The 20,990-nt window shown below is 43.0% G+C and overlaps 1 protein-coding gene across 1 annotated transcript in view; it reads right to left on the bottom strand.

The window, feature by feature from the left end:
- LOC135104403 (zinc finger X-linked protein ZXDB-like) overlaps positions 1-20,990 on the bottom strand; it is a 90,915-nt gene that overhangs the window by 14,439 nt on the left and 55,486 nt on the right. The window contains exons 2-6 of the mRNA XM_064011806.1: positions 18,688-20,005; positions 11,449-11,628; positions 10,575-10,716; positions 9,929-9,952; positions 8,033-8,163 (exon numbers count right to left, since the gene is read on the bottom strand). Coding sequence (XP_063867876.1) covers positions 8,033-8,163; positions 9,929-9,952; positions 10,575-10,716; positions 11,449-11,628; positions 18,688-19,797 — 1,587 coding nt within the window. The 5' untranslated portion in view covers positions 19,798-20,005. The remainder of the gene's footprint in view (positions 1-8,032; positions 8,164-9,928; positions 9,953-10,574; positions 10,717-11,448; positions 11,629-18,687; positions 20,006-20,990) is intronic.

The raw sequence follows: 20,990 nt of genomic DNA on the forward strand, positions 1-20,990 counted from the left end.
TCTTGGAAGCTAATAGGAGGCAAGAGTGGTGCCAAATATTAGAGTAGACCATACTAACTAACTAGCTAGCCAGTAGCCCTACCAGGTGAATCAGTCAGTGCCAGGTAGGTGGTGTGTGCTTGTGCCACAACACTTGCTCCTTGCACCTTCACTTTTAAGTGTGATGACAAACTATGTTCAACAAAATTACTGCCTCAAGTTTTGACAAAAATTTGCCATTACTCAAACAATTTGTTGGATTCAGCAGGCTTTTGGTCATGCTAAGATCTTTAAATTGTTTGACAATGATCAGTATTTCAGTGACCTGTCAATATGCCACAATTTGTATGTCACTAACCATGTGTACAATTCCAATGCTGAAGGTTCCCTGTTAATGACCAGAAAAATTGCTAATGACATTGTAATCAGCAATGGTTGGACATGTAAAAATGAAAACATTAAGAGCTGCTTTACACAAAAGAAACAAAAGCTTTGCCTTCATGTGGTGCAGGATATATTAGGAGTGTGCTAACAGTGATCCTGACTTCTTGAAGCCTGTGGTCACTGATGATGTCTCAGGTGTAACCCAGAGACCATTAAAATAGAGGCCTCCAAGATCCAATTTCAAAATTCAAAGTGATGCAGACTATCTACCATGCTGCTGTACCTCATCAACATACACCATGTAGCCTAACTGTCAAACAATATTATCAAGAGGTTCTCCATTCTCTTTGTAATAAACTTCAGCACACTGGATTGTACTGCAAGCTATATCATGACAATGCTGCAACCCATTCTTCATACTCATCCAGTATTTTGGGGTCAAGCACAGAATTATTAAATATTACTGGACCCCTTCCTATCTAAACACAGCTCCTTGCTGAACATCCCCTAAAAGGATGCCAATTCTGAAAGCTGAAGGATCATGAAGATGCTGGTTAGGCAGAAAGCAATTCCAAAACAGAGGTTCCATAAGTCTTCCCAGCAGAGGAAGGAGGAATGGCCACCCAAGGAGGTGGCCATGGCAGAGGAGTCTCCATCTCTTTCTATTTTCCTTTTCTCATTTCCTTCTTGACTGTTTACACACTTGGCTTCAACTAACACATCCTTCATTCATACACTCCTCTACACTATCCTTCCATCTTCTGAGTGGTCTTTCTCTCTTAATAACTCCTTCAACTTCATTTACATACACTTTCTTTACAGACTTTTTGCTCTTCATCCTCTTAATATTCCCAAAGCATCTTTTAGTCAAGGGAAGAATAAAAAAAAAATTGTACATTACTCTAGAATGAATGCAAATGGGAAGTGTTAGGAAGGGAAGGACAGACATACCAGGAGTGCAAGAGAGACACTTGAAAGGTTTTGCAATGTGTGACTACAAGAATGGAAATGAGAGTAAGATATGGGAAGGAGTGGAAAAAGTGGTATGATGGAGAGACATGTCAGAGGCAAAGGAAAAAGAAAAAGGAAAGAAAAGAAAGTTGCACCCTCATTATGTTCTTAACAGTACGGAAGAGCATTTAGAGCACATGGAAGGCAAGGATCTAAGGTAGTGTGGGCATTACAAAGTAGGGAAATTAGGTATGCATACATCTGTAAATTTAAGAAGTAAAAAGAGGAGAAATTTTTGGAATTACAACAAATGCATCAGAAAAATTAAGAGAGGGAAAATGGCAGTGTTATACTCTATTCACAATTGCTAGAGGCACAAACCCCTCCCCATAGGTGGAGCATATCAGGGGATCAATGCTCTGGCCTGCTATTGGTTGGCCATGTTTAGTGGAAAGTGTGCATTTTACAGTGCTTCATTGTTTCTTTACCAACACACAAACTATTTGCTTTGAGCACATGAAAACCATTCCTTCACTGTCTATAGTAAATGTCTTATTACTTGAACACAAAAGCAAGTCAGTAACACTTGAGAAGAAGACACGGAATGAGTAATACATAGGCTTGTAAATTTCTGGGCTTCCAAGAGAATGATATTAGTCATCTCAAGGTGCTTAGGGGCACCTGGACTGCAAACATCCAATCTCTCACCTGAGACATGAGAAAGAGAGAGGCCAAACCAGCATTAATGCCCAGTGGGACCATAAACCTTGGCCGGCCAGGCCTGTGGCTTCCCCTGGGCCGAATGACTGGGTCACTGATGACAGGTCATGCACACATTGCATTGCTGACAGTGTTTTATCTATTAATTGTAATACCTAACCACTGTTTTTCTTTCTGCTTTGAAAATAAGAAAATAAGATGCAAGAACTAGGTGATTATAAGGTCTCAAGAATGTTTCCATTGCGACAATGAAAGGCAACGTCACTGAGTGCGTCCCACCACTCACTTGTGACATGGGAAAAGAGCAGCCTTGCCTGCGTTAATGCCCTAAACGACCAGAGAGAGAGAGAGAGAGAGAGAGAGAGAGAGAGAGAGAGAGAGAGAGAGAGAGAGAGAGAGAGAGAGAGAGAGAGAGAGAGAGAGAGAGAGAGAGAGAGAGAGAGAGAGAGAGAGAGAGAGAGAGAGAGAGAGAGAGAGAGAGAGAGAGAGAGAGAGAGAGAGAGAGAGAGAGAGAGAGAGAGAGAGAGAGAGAGAGAGAGAGAGAGAGAGAGAGAGAGAGAGAGAGAGAGAGAGAGAGAGTTGGCCTGGGTGAGGGACTCGAGGGATTAACAGTAACAAGTGAAGGATAGACCAGTGTCTAGGAGAGTCAGGTGTCCAGCAGTGTTTATCAAGTCACCAAAACAATGTCAAACCCTCCGCCACACCTCGGGACACATTGACCCAATGAGGATAGCATCCAGGGCCCGCCAAGCTCTGCCATAAGGGAGGGGCTTTTGCCTCTAGTGATTGTGAACAGAGTTTTGTTAGAGGTATGAGTGGAACAGTTGGAAGGAGTGAGGGCGCAGGTGTAGTAGGAAGATGGGGAGTGGATGAAATAAACAAAAATGGAGGAGTACCTTGTGGACTTGATCTGAGAGAGGAACATCTGAGGAATTAAGATGAAAATGAGAGATAGATGGGAGCAATGGTACAGAGGAAGTATAGCAATGCCTAGTGAAAGGTTAGGCAGGAAGGAGTACAGAAGAATATGAGAAGATATGTGAAAGACTGAAGGAAACTAGGATGACTGTGACCTGGATGTTGAATACGGAATAACAACAAAGAGCGTATGCTATGGAAATGGGTGATCTTTGAGGAGCATGTAGAATGACAAGATGTGAGGATGAGAGCAATGAAAGTGTGCATGAGAGATAGATACTTTTCTACAAATATCTAATAAAAAAGTTATGGATTATTGTCCCACAATGTTGCATAAGGGAGTACACAAATTGATATTATGGCTTACTGTTGGTGGTGATGCTCTGTTATTGTTGTTGTTGTCATCATCATCACTGTCATCATTATCACCATTATTAGTGGTATCCCAATGTCCCCTTTAGAGGTAATGTCAGACTGGCGTATACATAAATACATTATTGTTATCATTGTAATTATTGTAAGAGCCTCTATGAAGAGAGAACAGCCCTATCATAAGAGGTTCGCTTAGGATTATAAGATCTGTTCAAAAAGTACCTGACCTCAACCAGAGGAAAAAGTAGTTTCCCCTTAGGTTCAAATTTTTATTTCCTTCAGAATGGGCCACTTGTGATTCCACATACTCAGGCCAGCAGTCCTTCCACTGCTGGAAACATTTTTGAATTCTTGTTCTAGAAAGGCTAGCTGCTATGCCAACATTTTTTTCATGATAACATCTCAGCTCTCAAACTGGGAAACTTCTAGTGATATCTTCAACTTGGGTAACACCAATAAATCATAGGAATCATGTTCAGGGAGGAAGAAGCCCAGTCTGTCTGAGAAATTTTGTGCTTGGCTGAGAAATCCTTGATCAGGTGTAAAGGCTTGGGCATTGTTATGATGCAGCTTCCTGTTATACCTTCCATAGATTTGGTATTGTGGCAAATTGCACAACAAAGGTAACAGAGAACCTACTGATAATACTGTTTGTTAACAGTGTCCATCTGGTGTGTGCTTGTAATGAACAACAGCACAGCAGTCAAATAATTACTTGAAATGGCGAGGGCAGAAACATCACTAATACAGCTTCTCATGAGATCAACATTACTGATGGTCTTACATCCAACATAGACTTGGTCAATTAACATATGGATTTCGGTTTGCTGACAGTCTATAGGGATACTATTTGCTCTCAAACACTTATGTCTTACAATCTCTAAACAAGGTAGATTTTTCTTTAATGTATGAAGTCCCAGATAGTATAGTTGCAAAAACTTGATTAATCTAGTGAATTGTTTAAGCTTGATTCTCACCAAGTTTTTAGCAAAACTTAATGCAGTATTATTGCTCAGTGAGTTCTGTTATTTTCCATTAGGTGAAAATGGATCAAGTTTGTGTTATGCAACTATGCAGCAACTGAACCACTCCCCGAGGCTGTGAAACAATCATACATATGCAGTAGGATCTAAAACCACACTTGGCAACACTGTCACCTCTTGCTTTGTTTCCAAGAAAATGTTGAATTGTTTTTGAACAGACTTCAAACATCATGGCTATAAGGGGAAAAAGAGCACTACCATTTATTGTAGAATTGCTCAGGGAAGTTAACCCTTAAATTTCATTTAATAATGATAATTTCATAAATGACAATGACACAATAATTAATTCCATTTAGAAAAACATGTAAGTAATGTTCCATCATGTTATGATATATCAATTATTCTGACCTAGTTGTGGAGATAGGAATCAAATCATAATCAACACAAACAACTATCTTGTATAACAAGGCCATTAACCCAACAAGCCAGTGGAGCACAAGATTTTAAATCTTCGAGCTCAGATAAGGTAATTCAATTTGTGGAAGAGATCTATTGAATGTGATAAAGCAAGTCAGGCATACATTTTTTTTTTCCCATTTTTCTTTTTCTTCATGTGCTAGTGGTAAAGGAGGGGGGGATGGACTGAAGGTGTGGTTAGAGAATTCATAGGGAGAAATGCCCAAATTGAGCTTATAAAGGACCAGGACACAAGTGTAGCCAAGACGCAAGACTCCGAAGGTGCTGATGATGTGCAGACTAAACGAAGGGCTCCAAGGATGACCAAACAAAGTGCCACCACCACGTAGAAGAGGAAGGTAGGACTCCAATCTTCAATGTGCCAGTCCACCTGCCTTAGATCCTCTTTCCTCCTTCGCAGCCATAGGTGACCCAAAATTTCCACTGTGAACTAGACTAAATAGAGGAGTAAGTGCAACCAGTGATACCTGTGAGCCTAGCATGAGGTAGTGGACATCTGAGTGCTCACTTCATGAGTTAAAGCTTTCAAGTGTTGACTTCCCTCCTTAGGATCCACACTATTAATAATAATAGTTATTCTCCAATGTCAGCATATGCCAGCAAGCATTTGCTCTCATTTCTGATGAGCTAATGTGTGAGTGTTTGGAGAGTGATTACACACTCACTCAGTAACTCCATTCCTATGGATTTTTCCACAACAACCCTCCATGAGGAAACTCTTCCCTTTATATAAACTAACAGCAATAACAGATTACTTTATGTGCGAATTCTTTGAACTTATTGGTATACTTTGGGTGAGCATAATAATTTTCTAGGATATGTGATGGAGTGGAGTTCATGGATCATGCAAATATGTACTCTCCATTTAATCTCTGAGCAAACACTGACACAGTGTTTCATCTCTCTAAATATTACCCATTAATCTCATATTGCTGCTCATTTCAAAGCATTTCAAATTTCCAAACTGCTGTTGATCTGTCAAGCTTCATCTCTATTTTGTCAAACAAGATCTTTCTCACCTTGGAGGTGAAGCTCTGTTACCAATAAATACTAATTAGTAACATGATCAGATTTGACAATGAACACTACAGCCACAGTTACTGCCTCCAGATAAACACTCCGAGATACAATGCAGTAATATCAAACAAGATCTCCACTGTAGGTCTAACCACTGCCATACTTTCAACATTTGAAACCCCATTATGTATACTGATCTTCAACTTCTTTTCCTTCTGATGGTAAGTGCATGTAGTAGTCCACACAGCTTGGAACACTACAGATGGTCTCATGAAGAGTTCATGAAGGTTAATCCATGAATTAGTATCACTTCCATCACCTTTACCAGAAATGTCCTTTTCCTGTCAGAATTTTGGATCCTGTAAGCTCTATCAAATTCATTATTCTATGTCTCAATACTGGGCATTTGTGAATTTTCTTCTAACGTCTATTTGTCAATGGACAGGTTTTGCAAGAATGGACTGTGCCTTAATCTCTAACCTGATTAATTTTCATTAAGCTGACTGCTAGGAATAGATAATGTCATAAGGCCCCAACATAGCAGGCATTTTAAACCACAAACCACTTTGAACTGTTCTTTAGTGCAATGTTAAGTTCAAGATACATTACAAAAAATTACTGGAGGGTGGTTGTGTTTTGCTCATCATCTACAAGATTAGAGACTGCTAACTTCCTAAGCATAAAACACAAACATGGGTAGGTAGATGATAAAAAGTTTTACAAGGCTCAATATCAAGTCCATAAAAAAAAAAATATATATATATATATATATATATATATATATATATATATATATATATATATATATATATATATATATATATATATATATATATATATATATATATATATATATATATATATATATATATATATATAGTTGCAAATCATGCATTTCAACTTTCCAAAAATAGCAGTGTTGCATTAGTGTATTCCCTACAGATGAACACCAAATCCTCCAGGCATCAGCTGCCTAACACCTGCCAATATGAGGGACTAGTGAAATGCATATTTAAAAACAGAAAATGCTTTCTAAAAGGGCACCTGTTACTTGCACTTTAATAAAGTATTTCTAAATAATTGATTCCCATTTTAAGGCCAAAATTTCTATGCGTTTAGCAACACTAAATTTTCAGGCTCATTATCAGACATCTTCTCACATCATAAGCTAAAACAGTATTGAAATGTAATTAACTAAAGATGCCAAAAAGGCAAAATTATTGGGCTGACGTGATCACTATCTTTTTACTGACATATTCTGGAAACCCTTAAGGTGGTGTTTATCACAACAAGAACAAGAATCTGAAGAGTGGGTGATGTAAAGGGTTTGACCCATATACATGTTCCATATACCTGTTCAGTGTTCTATGCTGTCCACTATACTTTTAGTTGCAGTGAGGTTCTATCTCAACATGTAGTGCTCAATAAGCAGCACACAGTCACACAAGATACTGTTACTGGTAATGACTGTTCATGCTTCAGTAGTATCACATTATATATGTGTGCCAGACAATGACAAAAAGTCTTTATTCATTATTTGTTTATGCATTTCCATGCATGTTTACTACATGAAAACCCAAGCATCAAACACCTCACAACCTAAGCTTTCTGATGCAATTATGTACAATTACATGCAAAAAAATTTTCTGCATTATGCTGCTTGCAATCATGTTCAGAGTAAATTGCATTCAAGATGCAATGAAATTCACTTTTTAAGCAGAAGGAGCAACAAAGTTTCAATTAATATAGAGAATAGAGATTGCCATATGAGTAAAATCATCCTTCACTCCACAAAGAATAATGAGCATCAATATAATACAGAAATTATAGGCAGCAAAAATAGTGTTTTATTGTACACTTCTAAATCACTACTGATCTGAGGTCACTTCAAGAAAAACTGTCAAGGCACCAGTTGTAGATTCATATGACTTATCTCATTTCTGTCATAAAGAATCCATTAAAATCAATCCCTTTACTATTTTATGAAGCTCTTCTCATTGAGTTAGTAAGACATATGTATTGTTGTCTCTACTAAACATAATTTTTTCTAACATCAGTAATATCATTATAAATCACTTGAAGATTCTACTGAAGCTAAAGAGTTTGTGCATAAGGATGGCAGACTACAGAGGATGTAATAGTAATTACAGGATTTGAAGGAATATTATATGGGTAAAGGATGAAAACAAGTTTGTATCAAGTACTGTAACCTTAAAGAGTAAGATAGTTACCTGTGGTCGTAAGGTGAAGGTTTGAGCAGAGGTAAGAGGGGTTCCTCCATTCTGCACCTGAGTGGCACACATGAGGCGCCACTGCAGCCGTTCCATCACTCCTACGTCAAACATGTCAAACATGCGGGCAGCTGGAATATACATACTCCCATTACTGGAGAATACCAGAGTTTTTGTACCTGCACATTATTTATGGGACACCAGTACCTTCTCACCTCAAAAGTAAAATGTGTACCCATATTGTATAATCTTGTAAAACAATACATAAAATGTAAGCAGATTAGTCTATGTAAAATAAGCATAAAGATAATTTTTCAGATATGAAACTTGAGAGCATGAGGTTCAACCAACTCCAAGTGGAGTGGAGCTTAATGAGTTAACTATTCCATAATCTACATCAATGAATATTTTAAGAAAAACAAGGATGCAAGACATGAAATGTCTTATGACACAAAGATCACCACTCATCCACAAAACACCCACATGGATCCCAAGGAGGCAAAACAATAACAACACTTATATGTCTCACAACCTGGCAAGATATTGAAAATTCTGGCACGTGATTTTTAGTGGACCATCTTGAATGGAACAAGAGTATGTGGTTATGTTTGACATAATTCCCTATTTGATCTGTGTATGGGGATGTCAACTGGTATATATGTAGATAGGTATGTATAAAGCTTATTTAATGTCTTCAATGAATGAAAAGAAAGAATGATTATTGAAAAAAAAAAGCATGGATGAATGTATATATTCATCTGTCTATATGTAATGAAATGTCTTTTCTATTGGCAACATTTTAAATGGTACAGTATAATAAAACAAACCATAAATAATAAATAAATACTCCAAATCCAGAAACAATGGTGTGAAGGCATATGTAAAAAGTTTATAACAAATTCTTTAACAAACATGACAAAATGTGAGCATCCTCATATTCAATGTCAGTGGGTGGGATAAGTTGGACATTTAAGATGTTAACCTCTCAGTAATAAAAAGAGCCTCTAATGAATACTTTGAATCCATGAAAACTTTCATACCTGCTCTTCAAAGTGGCTGCTATAGCAGCAACCTTCAAATTATGTAGGTGAGGTGAGGTGAAGATTATGTGCATCATAGGACCAGTTAAACTAAAATCAACTGCTAATGCTACAGGCTCAGTTTTAGTGTTAAGATGTATGGACGATAAGATAATACTATTCAAACCATTCAACTAAAGTATATAAAGCAAAAATCACATACATGTATTCACATATGTGATACTGCCTTCTAAGGCAAGATTTGGCATACCCCCTTCCCATCTATTTCTCAATCTACATCACTGTAAATTACATATAATGTACTTTCAACATTGTCTTTGTACTTCATTCATATAATTGAAATAATTTTAAACATCTTTTTGCTTGCCTTAGAACACACACACCAACACTGTTAAGAACAAATTGCCAATGGAATAATGGAATTCAGAAGTTTTGACCTCTTGAATTTCTAAACATAACAGGAAGTAATTATTATTACCAAGTTTGATTTTTCACATGTCCATGTCTGTAAAAGCAGCATAACCCTTTAAGGATTCAAAATTAAAGTACATTAATATTTTGAGCAAACTTGTTTACTTGAAAGAAGGATGAAATCTAGAAGAGGCTCAAAATAATATTGTGCCCTTTAGACAAATGCAGACCTTGCTCAAATGCCACTTACTGACATAAAGCGTCAGTGCTGTGTGACGTGAGGAAGCAGCGTAAGAGAGGACCACAATTAATCAAACAAATGATACATGACTGTGCACATGACAGACATCACTGAACACAAAAATTAATAAATAAACAGAAGGAAGCGCACACATGGACGTGACAAAACAACAGTTTGCACTGACAGACACGAGGCGTTACTTACGGACTGGTGGCTTTGCTCTCGAATCTGGGCCAGGTGGAAGATGGAGCAATAAACAAGAATGTAATGTAATAAGCTTCTAGCACTCATTCATACTAAAATATATGACAACAGAAATCATGTGTATTCCAAAAACAGCATTTGTCAATACTACCACCACTATATTCTCACTTTTGGCCATACCAACAAGAACTCCTAGTGCTCCCATACTTAACTTCTGGCTTTTCTTTGTTTATCAGAATGTTAAGGAACTATGAGGATGATATAGCAATAAGGCAAAGACATATTATCACAAGTCAACAGTTTGATTTGAAAATTGGCAATGTGGATTCTTGCAATCATAATTTCATTGGGCTCAATCTTGTGTATCTCAATCTTGTGTATATCTTTTAGAGACAAATAATGGATTTTGTAATTTTTGGATTTTATTACATCATTTTTTGTCATATACTACTATTCTGAATGGTGCTATCCCCCACCCCCCTCAAAAATATAGAGAAAAAAAAAATCCTGTTCCTATAATGATAAAATCAAAGTTTCATGTACTCAATTTTTAGTGTATGCAAACATTACAGTTTTGTTTGACAAGCAGTGAACTCTTTGGTATTAATTTCCTATGAGAAAGACAGTCCAAATATTAGCAACCCACCTGACCAAGGCTTCTTCCTATAGCGACACTTGCGTCCATTCTTGCGTATCAGCTTAGTGGGGGAGGGCTGCGTTGGGGGGCGAGGGGCTGGGGTGGCAGCTGCTGTGCTGAAGTGGTTGTTGACATGCCGTCCCAGTGCCATCTGATGGAGCAGTTCTCTATGTGAGGATACTGTGCTAAAAAAAAATTTCCCACACAAAAATCTGATTTCTTCAGAAGAGTCCAGAAAGACAAATAACAATCACAAACAAAACTAAAAATGGAGATAAAATGTAGATGGTTTCTGACTTCTACATTCATAGTTAAATATTTATAACTCTGTGACAATCTTAACAAACCTAAGCATGAATGGTGGATACAATGCATCCAAAGAAAATAAATACTGCAAAGCTATAGGACCACTCAAATAACACCAATGGTTTTTGGAGCAAGAAAGATAAAATCCCAAGAAAATAAGCATACCAGATGTGCTCTGCCTCTTGCAGTACAGTGTTGTACTGAAAATTTTTGAATAGTTAGAATTCTTAATGAATTACTTTTCTATTAAATTTTATTATTATTATTATTATTATTATTATTATTATTATTATTATTATTATTATTATTAGGATGGGTTACCAACCATTCCATGTTGAAGTGTTAGTTATATCCTCAAATTTGTATATCATGACTAAGACCACATCAGACAGACAGTGAGTCTGGAGTGGAGACTTGAACTGGCATACTACCAGACCAAGAGGAAACTAAGTGCTACCAATAACAATGTCAGGAGGTAAGAATAGGGTCAGGGTAATCATGCAATATTACCAAAGGTATGTATCTCTGAGGTAAGGCATCAAGCCTTACCTCAGTAAGTCATATGTTGTTGTCTCACCTGGGAAGTAAATCTATGACCACAGCCTTCAACGATGCACTTGAACGGTTTGTGGCCGCCATGGGTGAGGACATGGCGCTCAAGCCACGACACCGAGCAGGAGGCCTTCTCATACACCTTGCACCCGACCCACAGGCACCTGAAGCTCTCAGCCTCAAGCTGACCTTCAACATGCACAGCCTGAGGAGGGAGGAAGAGACCACCATTAATGACCATAACAATATGTGATGTGCTCAAAACACCAATTACAAATTTTATCTGTAAGTATTTGAAGCAGGAACTTGAGACAGTGAAACAAAATGCACTTGGTACTTGATATTTGTATGTTCGAAGAAAATTGGCAAGGACCATTTATACAGATGCCTACATCATAAAACCAAGACTTGGGAACGCATGACATCCTCATTCTCAAATGTTATGTTGGAAAACACAGCACAATAATGATACCACAGAAAATTATGTAAAGTCAGTGCTAGAAGACAGCAGAGTATTGGTGGTACAGAATCATTGCACCTACACTCAACATAAGTCATATGTTCCATAAGATCCAGTGATAAAATACTTCAGAATTATGGGGAAATATAAGTTGAATGTGGGAAAGAAATATGTCTGCATGTTGTCATCTATCTCTCCATATCATAATCTAATTCTTAATATATACTCTGTGTCAAAAATAATAAGTAAATAAAATCGTTCATTCATAAAGTCAAGTAAAAATAAAGAATAGTACTCCAGTAAATGAAATGCGTACACAACAGTAGCATTACGATACAAGTGGATCTTCATGCACCAAGTGATATATTTCATCCCACAGGCATGACCAGAAATGTACATCTTCACCCCAAAATGTGTTATGTTACCACAACAATTTACAAAAGCTCCTTTCAAAATTGCATAATGAGTGTCTTGTCTTAATTAATTCCGTAGATCTGTTACTCAGGCGCCCTCATTCAATCACACACAGTTACCACGAATCTGGTCACAACCGCACCAAAACTGACATGGACCAGGAAACGGTGCTTTCACTTTCCTGCAGGCTTAGAAGCTTTTCAACAAACCTAAACCCGCTGAGTAGCCCATTTGTTTCTTCTCCACCCTCACATTCAAGCTCATCTTGCTACGGACGACTCGTTAAATTCGTAAGAATATACCGCCATACTCTTGAGCAACATCAAGCGGGCAATGCGCATCCCGGTTCACGCTTCCCGAAGCCCCGAACAGAACAAGACATTCTCGAAAGAGGTCTTATTGTGACCGCTCAAAAGCTGCTGCAGTAAAACATGACAAGGTGGCTGCTATCAATCGTAACCAACTGGATTTCAGCAATGAAACGCGCTCAGTGTTCCACTCATGGCGTCAGCGGTGGTGAGCTCTGATGCAACTAATTAATCCGAACAAGAAACCTTCTGCAACAAATAAATTATTTACTTTATGTGAACATGTGTGGATTCAGGATTTAAAGAGTTATGATTCAAGAGTTATGATTTAAAGAGATATGACTCGGTTAACAGTAAGCCACAATTAAGTATATCACTCCGGAGTGTCTGCCAGGCATGCATGGTTTACAATGCTCTGAAATCCGTTGCCCAGGCCTGTTTATTTAACACAAATCAATCACACACGACGACATTTATTATTTACAAAAATCCCATTTGTTCGAAACGTACAGTGTACAAAGTGTTGCGACAATAAACATATCAAAATAATGAGCGAATTTATAAATGACTAAAGGTGAAAACTTACGCTTCGCCGAAGTACAGATATATATATATATATATATATATATATATATATATATATATATATATATATATATATATATATATATATATATATATATATATATATATATATATATATATATATATTAACTTAATAAATAAGGTTCTGCCATCTATTATGAGTGTTCATGTCCATTAGAAGCTCATTACCTTGGTTCATGGCACCACATAAACATTATTCAATTCGGTCAATTCATAAATATTATGTGGAAAGATAATTGCCCCGAGCACGCCACGTCAGGTTGTGGGGCTACACCCCAGCGGTAAATGGGCGTTTGAGACAGCCCGCAGGTCGCTGCACCTACACCTGCCGCGGTCACCGGCCTGCACGAGCTGCGTGTGTGTGTGTGTGTGTGTTGTAGCAAAGCTGCTGCCCCGCTGGCCTTATGCACACTTCACTTCACTGAGTAGTACTAACAGTAGTGTGCACACTCATACTTGCTTTATGCCACGGCTTATGACATAAACAGTTCTCAAGTCTCACCGCCGACTAGACCACCAAGTCAGACATTGAGCAAGAGGCCACATGCCGCCGATTATTCAATTCATGTCATACAATGGCAAGATTTCACAAATATTACGCGTAGCCAAGTCTCCTTGGCGCCTTTACGGTGGCTATTGGTGGGTTACCTCTATGGATGGCCTACGTCACATATGAACGGCCTGGCGATTGGTTAAAGGCTGGCGACTCCGCCTACCAACGTTCTCTCTCTTCTGATAGGCGGAGTCGGTAGCCAAGCTGTGACGTCACCAGCGCATCATGTGACCTTGAGAGAGAGAGGACGCACAGGCCACCAGACATGAGCCAGACGCATCTAAGACAGCACCAAGGCGATGCGCGCCGTCCTTCTTCTCTCGCACCAAACTTTAGCTAGATTCTTGAATGTTAATACTTTATATTTCAGCCACATATGATTACTTGGCTTGACTATGGCAGGTGAGGGTTGGGTGCAAGACAGACCGCGGCCAACACGAGCTTGCCGCCTTGCGTCCGGCCGATCTAGTGGCCACTCTTAGTTGCTGAGACTGCCGCCGACACTGTTCCCGCCCTAACGCTGAGTAGCGCCGGGTCCTGTAACAACAGGGCGCGTTGAATGAGACACCATGAGGGGATAACCGAAGTATGGGGCCGTTTGTGGCATGGTAGAATAAAGGAGGCGCGGCCCCGGCAAAACTCGGGGAAGGAGACACCGGAGGGCAAACTCAGTATGGCCGTGCGCGTGTCAACTGTACCGTAACGTAAGGACTGTGTGTGTGTGTGTGTGTGTGTGTGTGTGTGTGTGTAGTCGACGCCCCGCCACAGGGAGGCAAGGGAGTGATGGGAACAGTGAACTCTAATCCCGGTGACTTATTTCGCCCGCAGTGTCTCGTCTTCCTCACTCGGAGCCCTCCAGTCCACCCCAGTCTCCTTGCCGCCCCTCAGGCCAACACCAAGAGGCTGCTGCTCGGCCTAACTTTTACCTCCCGCTTTATCTTAATTTGTCATTCTCTCTCTCTCTCTCTCTCTCTCTCTCTCTCTCTCTCTCTCTCTCTCTCTCTCTCTCTCTCTCTCTCTCTCATATCTTCACGTCTGCACGAATGACATGTATGTATTTGACTTCTTTTTACTTAAGTGTTTTTTTTTCTTTTTTTCCACTGTCTACACACCTCCACCTCCTCCTCCTCCTTTTCCTCCTCTGTCTGTCCTGCCCTCCTCCCCCTTCCTTCTCATCCTCCTCCTCCTCCTCCTCCGATCGATACTCCGCCATAAGTTCCAGGCTCACTTCTAGAGCTCCATACATCGTGTGTGTGTGTGTGTGTGTGTGTGTGTGTGTGTGTGTGTGTTTCTCATTGCCAATTAATCATACTTTTCTCAGGTCAGTGATTTGGGTACACACACATACACGCACACACACACACACACACACGCACACACACACACACATTACTTCCTCTTCCCGTTGTTTCTTATTAGGTTTCATTCTTAAAGTGTACTTAGAATTTTGTTTCGGTATGTTCTTTAAATTACTTCAATTCTCACTCTCCTACTTCATCTCACTGGTCATCATTCTGTGTAATCGAGTGTTGGAAGACCGCGCCCTCTTGGCCTTTACGTACACCTTGTTCGTAAATTCGAAGATGTCTTACAAAAAAATGGCGGCGTTTCCTCCATGTTGTGTTCTTATCAACATAATCTCGAGTACAACGCGCAGTTTTAGTGTGTGTGTGTGTGTGTGTGTGTGTGTGTGTGTGTGTGTGTGTGTGTGTGTGTGTGTGTGTGTGTGTGTGTGTGTGTGTGTGTGTGTGTGTAAAAGATGGTTAGCCTCCCTGCAGGACTAAGACAATGCTGCCCACGATGCACCTGTCAGCTTGGGTGCACCTCAGGCTGCTGCCGTGCCCTTGCTGGGAGGCGCAGTGGCGGCACCTCCCACACCTGTTTGCTTAATTGATTTCAGATTATTGCTGAAACATGCTGTACATTTACTTGTATATTTCGCTTGGCTCAAAGCGCAACAGAGGATATTATGTTATGTTATCATTGGATAGTTTAAAGGAGACCTGACAAAAAATAAATATAAATGGAGAGACCTGAAGGGAGTGACGGGCCGGGCTAGGATGGGTCGGCGGCCAGACGCTGCGTCATCGCCACGAGGTTGGGTTTCAAAACCAGAAATTTTAGTCCCAAGACACTGGCCTCGCCACGACTAATTTAATGCACGACGCTCATGAAACTTCAGATCTAATTTTGTGTATGAATTTTGACCTAGTCATTCTATAGGAATCTCTGAATTGTGATAGTGATCGTCCATTCGTAATCATTATCTACAATTTGCTGCAAGACAACCTAATGGTGTTGGATTCATCTTCTTTGATGAATCTGAAAGGACTCACTTGCAAAGGCTCGAAACCAGTCATATTTCTATGAGTAACAGATTAACAATAATAGAAATTAGCCATCACTCAAACATAACTTATTCCATTTGCCTAAAGGGAAACCAGCGTTACGGGACGCCCCACGACAACACCTGCCTGACCACTCACGTGACTCATTACGGGCGCCGCCACGAATACCGCCCAGCACCATACGGCTGGATGTAATTTATTACTTAGCACCCTTCATATACTTATAAAAAAAAAAAAATAATAAATAAAATAAATAAATAAAAATTAATAAATTCACAGGCATTTAAAGGAAATAAAACTGCCCTTGGAGGAAAGCATAAGTGTCAAGTTTCGGTGAACTAGAGGCACACCTAACAATATCGAAGCTCAAGGTTCACTCCTTTACATTTTCTCGTTTACGAGTAACGCTATTTTCGTCACCCGCACCAGCAATTATTTACAATGCCGTTTATTGCCTAGCGGTGTGTGATAACTTTACCAACAGTCGTAAGAGGCTTAGATCTATTAATACCCGTGTGCTCTGTGAACTAGTGCTGAATGTTTTTTTTTTTTTTTAAGGAGAGGATAAATACTTTAGGAATAATACTTAACAAAAATTACACTTCCTCTTTTCACGTTTTCATAAATCGTCTACGCCGCAAAAAAAAAAAAAAGTGCAAACAGGAGAGTCTTTTCTTATAGTTTCTTCCGCAGTTCACTGGACAGTCAAGAGCGTGCAGGTCTGGTTCACGCATGCGAATTAAAACTGGCATAATATATCATCCTGACAATCCTTCCCCATACGCAGCATGCAGCCCCCAGCATAACACTGACAGGCAAAGGTACTGGAGCCTCCCCAAAGCTCAGCCATGATCGAGGCACTCTTCACAAGGCACAGAACATCCCTGCCTGCTCCCCGCAACGGCCGACAGGTGTTTGAGACCCGCACCCCCAGCGGCGCTCAGCTGATGATGGTCCGGACTTATCAGCCCCTAGTCACACCAGGAGGGGGAGGCACCTGCCAGTTTAGCATCAAAACAAACTTCATCTTTATGAGCCACTACGGAGCCTCATTCATGAGTCTTGATACTCACTTGTGCCCGCCACGCCTCAGTTATCAAACCTCAAGACTCGCGACAGATGGGCTGCCCGAGCAGATGAGCTGTAGAGCGGCAGTCTGTGGTCATCGGGTACACGCGACAAAAAGACTACTGCGGCACCACAAGGCCGCGCCCAGGAGGACGCCGTCATGGCCTCTATCTTCCTCATCTTCTGTGCATCTGACTCCAGATCCCGCCTCTCCCACTGTAGCCCCAAGGGAAGGGGACCCGCGGCCCTCCCGGCGGGATTCAGACTATCTTCCAGTTAATGATCATGGAGATGAAAAAAAAAATTACTACTACTACTACTATTCCTATCATTATTACTACTATAGCTACTCCTACTACTATTGTTAGTATTACGACTATCACCACTACAACCATCACCGTGGCGGCAGCAGCAGCAGCAGCAGCAGCAGCAGCAGCACACAAGCCGCGAGGCGGGAGGCGTGTAGGCCCAGCTCGGCTCACGATGCTACAGGCGCACACTTATTTATTTCCAGCTGACAGTTAACCTGAAGGTCTATATTATGTAACGACGAGAAAACTTCCTTCTTATTCTTATCTTGAATTTACTGGCCATAAATGTGCGAAAATGACACTACTCGCACACCACAAGAACCGCGGTAAAAACTTGTCGGAGAATGTTTGCGAGGGGCTTGGGCGGGAGGGCGGGGGACGGTCCGAGGAGCACACGGGCTGGGGACGAGAGCCACACACAAGAGCTGGGGACGGGCCGCCGCCTGGTGCAGATGACACTATGATTGTCTTTCTGCCACATTATAAACAAACACCTCTGAGGCGGTTCAGAGCTCACATCAGAGACGAGTAAACAATAAAAAGCTTCCTCGGAGGCATGCAATGGGACGAAGCTAATGAATAATAAATGCAGCAGCGACGAGGGAAGACGGAGAGTGTTGCCCTCCCGCGTTCCTTCCTTTTCCTGGCCGAGGCTAGGTCCGCGGCAGCCTCACGCGGGGAGTGTGCCGCTGCTCTGGCCATCACCTCCGCGCCTCTAATATCCCCACGGTGAGAAGTGATACGGATATGAGTATGTTAGACATCCAGGAAGTAAGACAACTAGCACAGCAGGCAGGGCGGCCCTGGCCACGCCTGCACCGCTACTTAGCCACCAGCGTTCACCACTGGGCTCTAAGAGATCTGGGAGCACAGGTCGCATGCCGATAATATATTCCTCTACAGCCGGCGTCTTTGGGGCACTACTAGCCATCACAATATTATGTAACCGTTATCATCATTTTCAATATACCCAACCGACTTCTCATGCGCTAGCTGACCAAACAGGCGGAAGTCAGACCGGTATTCTTAGCAACAAGAACCTTACTAAGTCCATCCGGTAAGGTGTAAGGAAATATACTTGACAAAGCACCTGGAGAACTCAATCGCTACTACCTTATCCCCCTGCCCAGTGAAGAGGATTCAGGGCACTGGCGGCTGCGGCGCTACGCCCAACAAAACAAGCAGCAAAGACTGACCTGAATGTGTTCCAGGAGGGAGGTGGCGGGGTCTAAGGTCACGTTGCAGTCCCGCCAGCGACACACGTCACTCGCCTCCTTCTTCTCCGGTGGGGGAAAGCGCACGGTGCAGGGGGTCGTAGGCGTTGAGGCGCCGGAACTGGGGGCGGAGGAGCCCGCGCCCGAGCTGCTTGAGCTACTCCGGCTCTTGCTGCTGGCGGGAATGCTGTGTGGGGGCGGCGAGGAGGACTTGGCCGAGCACCTAGCCGACGTAGGAGACAGGGGAGGCTGGTGGGCGGCCCGGGGAGAGGGGATGGGCGGCGTGAGGCCCACATCACAGCTCAATGTTAAGTCCTGAGTTGGGTGAAGGAATCCCTGAGTGGCGCGCTTGCCGGCGGTGGGGGCGTGGGCGTGGGCGTGGGCGCGGGTCTGGGGCAGCGTATCCCCGTGGGTGAGCCTGGCGGGTGAGGGCGGTAACGAGGAGGGCGGTTCCGTATTGTTGTTGGTATGATGGTCCACTTTCCGCCGGTGCTCCTCGCCGCTCACCCGCCGCAGCGGCACGCCGCCGTTCACCCGCTCCGGCCGCACCACCCCATTCACTCTGCCATTCACGGGTTCAGAAAAGCGTTTTATTCCATTTTTACCAAGAAGGTGTCCGACGCCATTTTGCAAGGTGTCCTTGGTGAACCCATTGTTTCTGTGATGGTTATTGGGGCGGGGGCGCTTCTCCCCCGCCCCTGCCCCCAACCCCGAGAGTCGTCGGTGCAGCAAGTCACTCGCATCGCCATTCACATCGCCGTTCACACAGCCATTTAGGTGCGTCACACCGTTCACTGCTGACGGCGGCGACGACGCCTTGGGCAACTTGGTGCGCCTTTCGCCGCCCATGTTGGCTTCTTCCCCAGGTCGTTTTCGTACATGATCCACCGGCAGCCTCCGGCGACGGTGCGCGGCCTCGAGCGGGGCCGTGCGCCGCGTGGTTCTCACGGGCAGGGCATCAGTGTCCGGTGGTCGGTCCTTGTGAGGCGTGTGGCCCACCTGGCCTCCCGGGCCAAACCTGCCCATCAGCTGGTCCCCCTCGTGACCACCCTTCCGCCCCACCTGCACGCCCGAGCCATCATTGGGTGCCATGCACGTCACCGGAAGGTCATGACGGGCGGCAGGCGGCGGGGGCGTATTGAGTGGGGCCCCAGCCGTAGGAGTGTGCGGGAGGGCGGGGCCAGGGCCGGGAAGAGTGCCGGGCCCGGGGCAACAGTCGTCGAGGTCCTCGGGGCGGGGCGGCGGTGAGTCCGTTAGAGAAGAGCACGGAGAGGACGCGCTCCACTCCCCTCCCACACCACTGCAACAAACAATCACAGTTAGTCAGGAGACGTGCGCCTCGACACCTAAAACACATGTCTACGCCAAGCATATTTCAACATTTTATAATCTACAGCATGACAACATTTCTATTTAGTGTGTGTGTGTGTGTGTGTGTGTGTGTGTGTGTGTGTGTGTGTGTGTGTGTGTGTGTGTGTGTGTGTGTGTGTGTGTGTGTGTGTGTGTGTGTGTGTGTGTGTGTGTGACAACGTTCTATTTCCCCCGCAGAAGTGCCATGCAGCACACAATTACTAAAGACAACAATTATTAAGTCCCTCCCTCTCGTATGCTTCATCAATGCCTCATACCCCGCGGGCAGTACAGCACCTGCAGCGCCTGTATGGGCCCAGCCGCGGCTCACTACCCTCACCCCGCTCCTCCAGCAGACATCTGTCGCACTTCCGGGCCAGCTGGTGCATGAGCCACCAGTCCGGTCGCCCTCCCGGCAGCGTCCCGCCATCACCCACTCCATCAGTCCCGACATCCCGCAAAACACAGCCAATCCCTCCCCCAGTACTCCGCCACGACGGCCGCGACAGGCACGCAGCAGGAAGCCGTCAGTTAAAACAGGAGTAGAGAACGAGACAACGCGGGAGAGGAGGAGGGTGAGGGAAGCAGAGGACGGGAGGCGACACTAACAAACACAGGAACCGGGAGGGAGGAAGTAGACAATTACTTCAGCCGGCGGCACACACGGCTACTCTCACCGTGGGACTCCCCTGACCATTCCTGCAGTACCCAGCGTCACCATCAACACGCACAGGTATTTACGGCAGCACGGACCACGGGGAGGGGAGAGAGAGAGAGAGAGAGAGAGAGAGAGAGAGAGAGAGAGAGAGAGAGAGAGAGAGAGAGAGAGAGAGAGAGAGAGAGAGAGAGAGAGAGAGAGAGAGAGAGAGAGAGAGAGAGAGAGAGAGAGAGAGAGAGAGAGAGAGAGAGAGCCTTCTCCGCCTCTTACTATAAAC

This window comes from Scylla paramamosain, chromosome 1, assembly GCF_035594125.1.
Source record: "Scylla paramamosain isolate STU-SP2022 chromosome 1, ASM3559412v1, whole genome shotgun sequence".
Classification (NCBI taxonomy): Eukaryota; Metazoa; Arthropoda; class Malacostraca; order Decapoda; family Portunidae; genus Scylla; species Scylla paramamosain.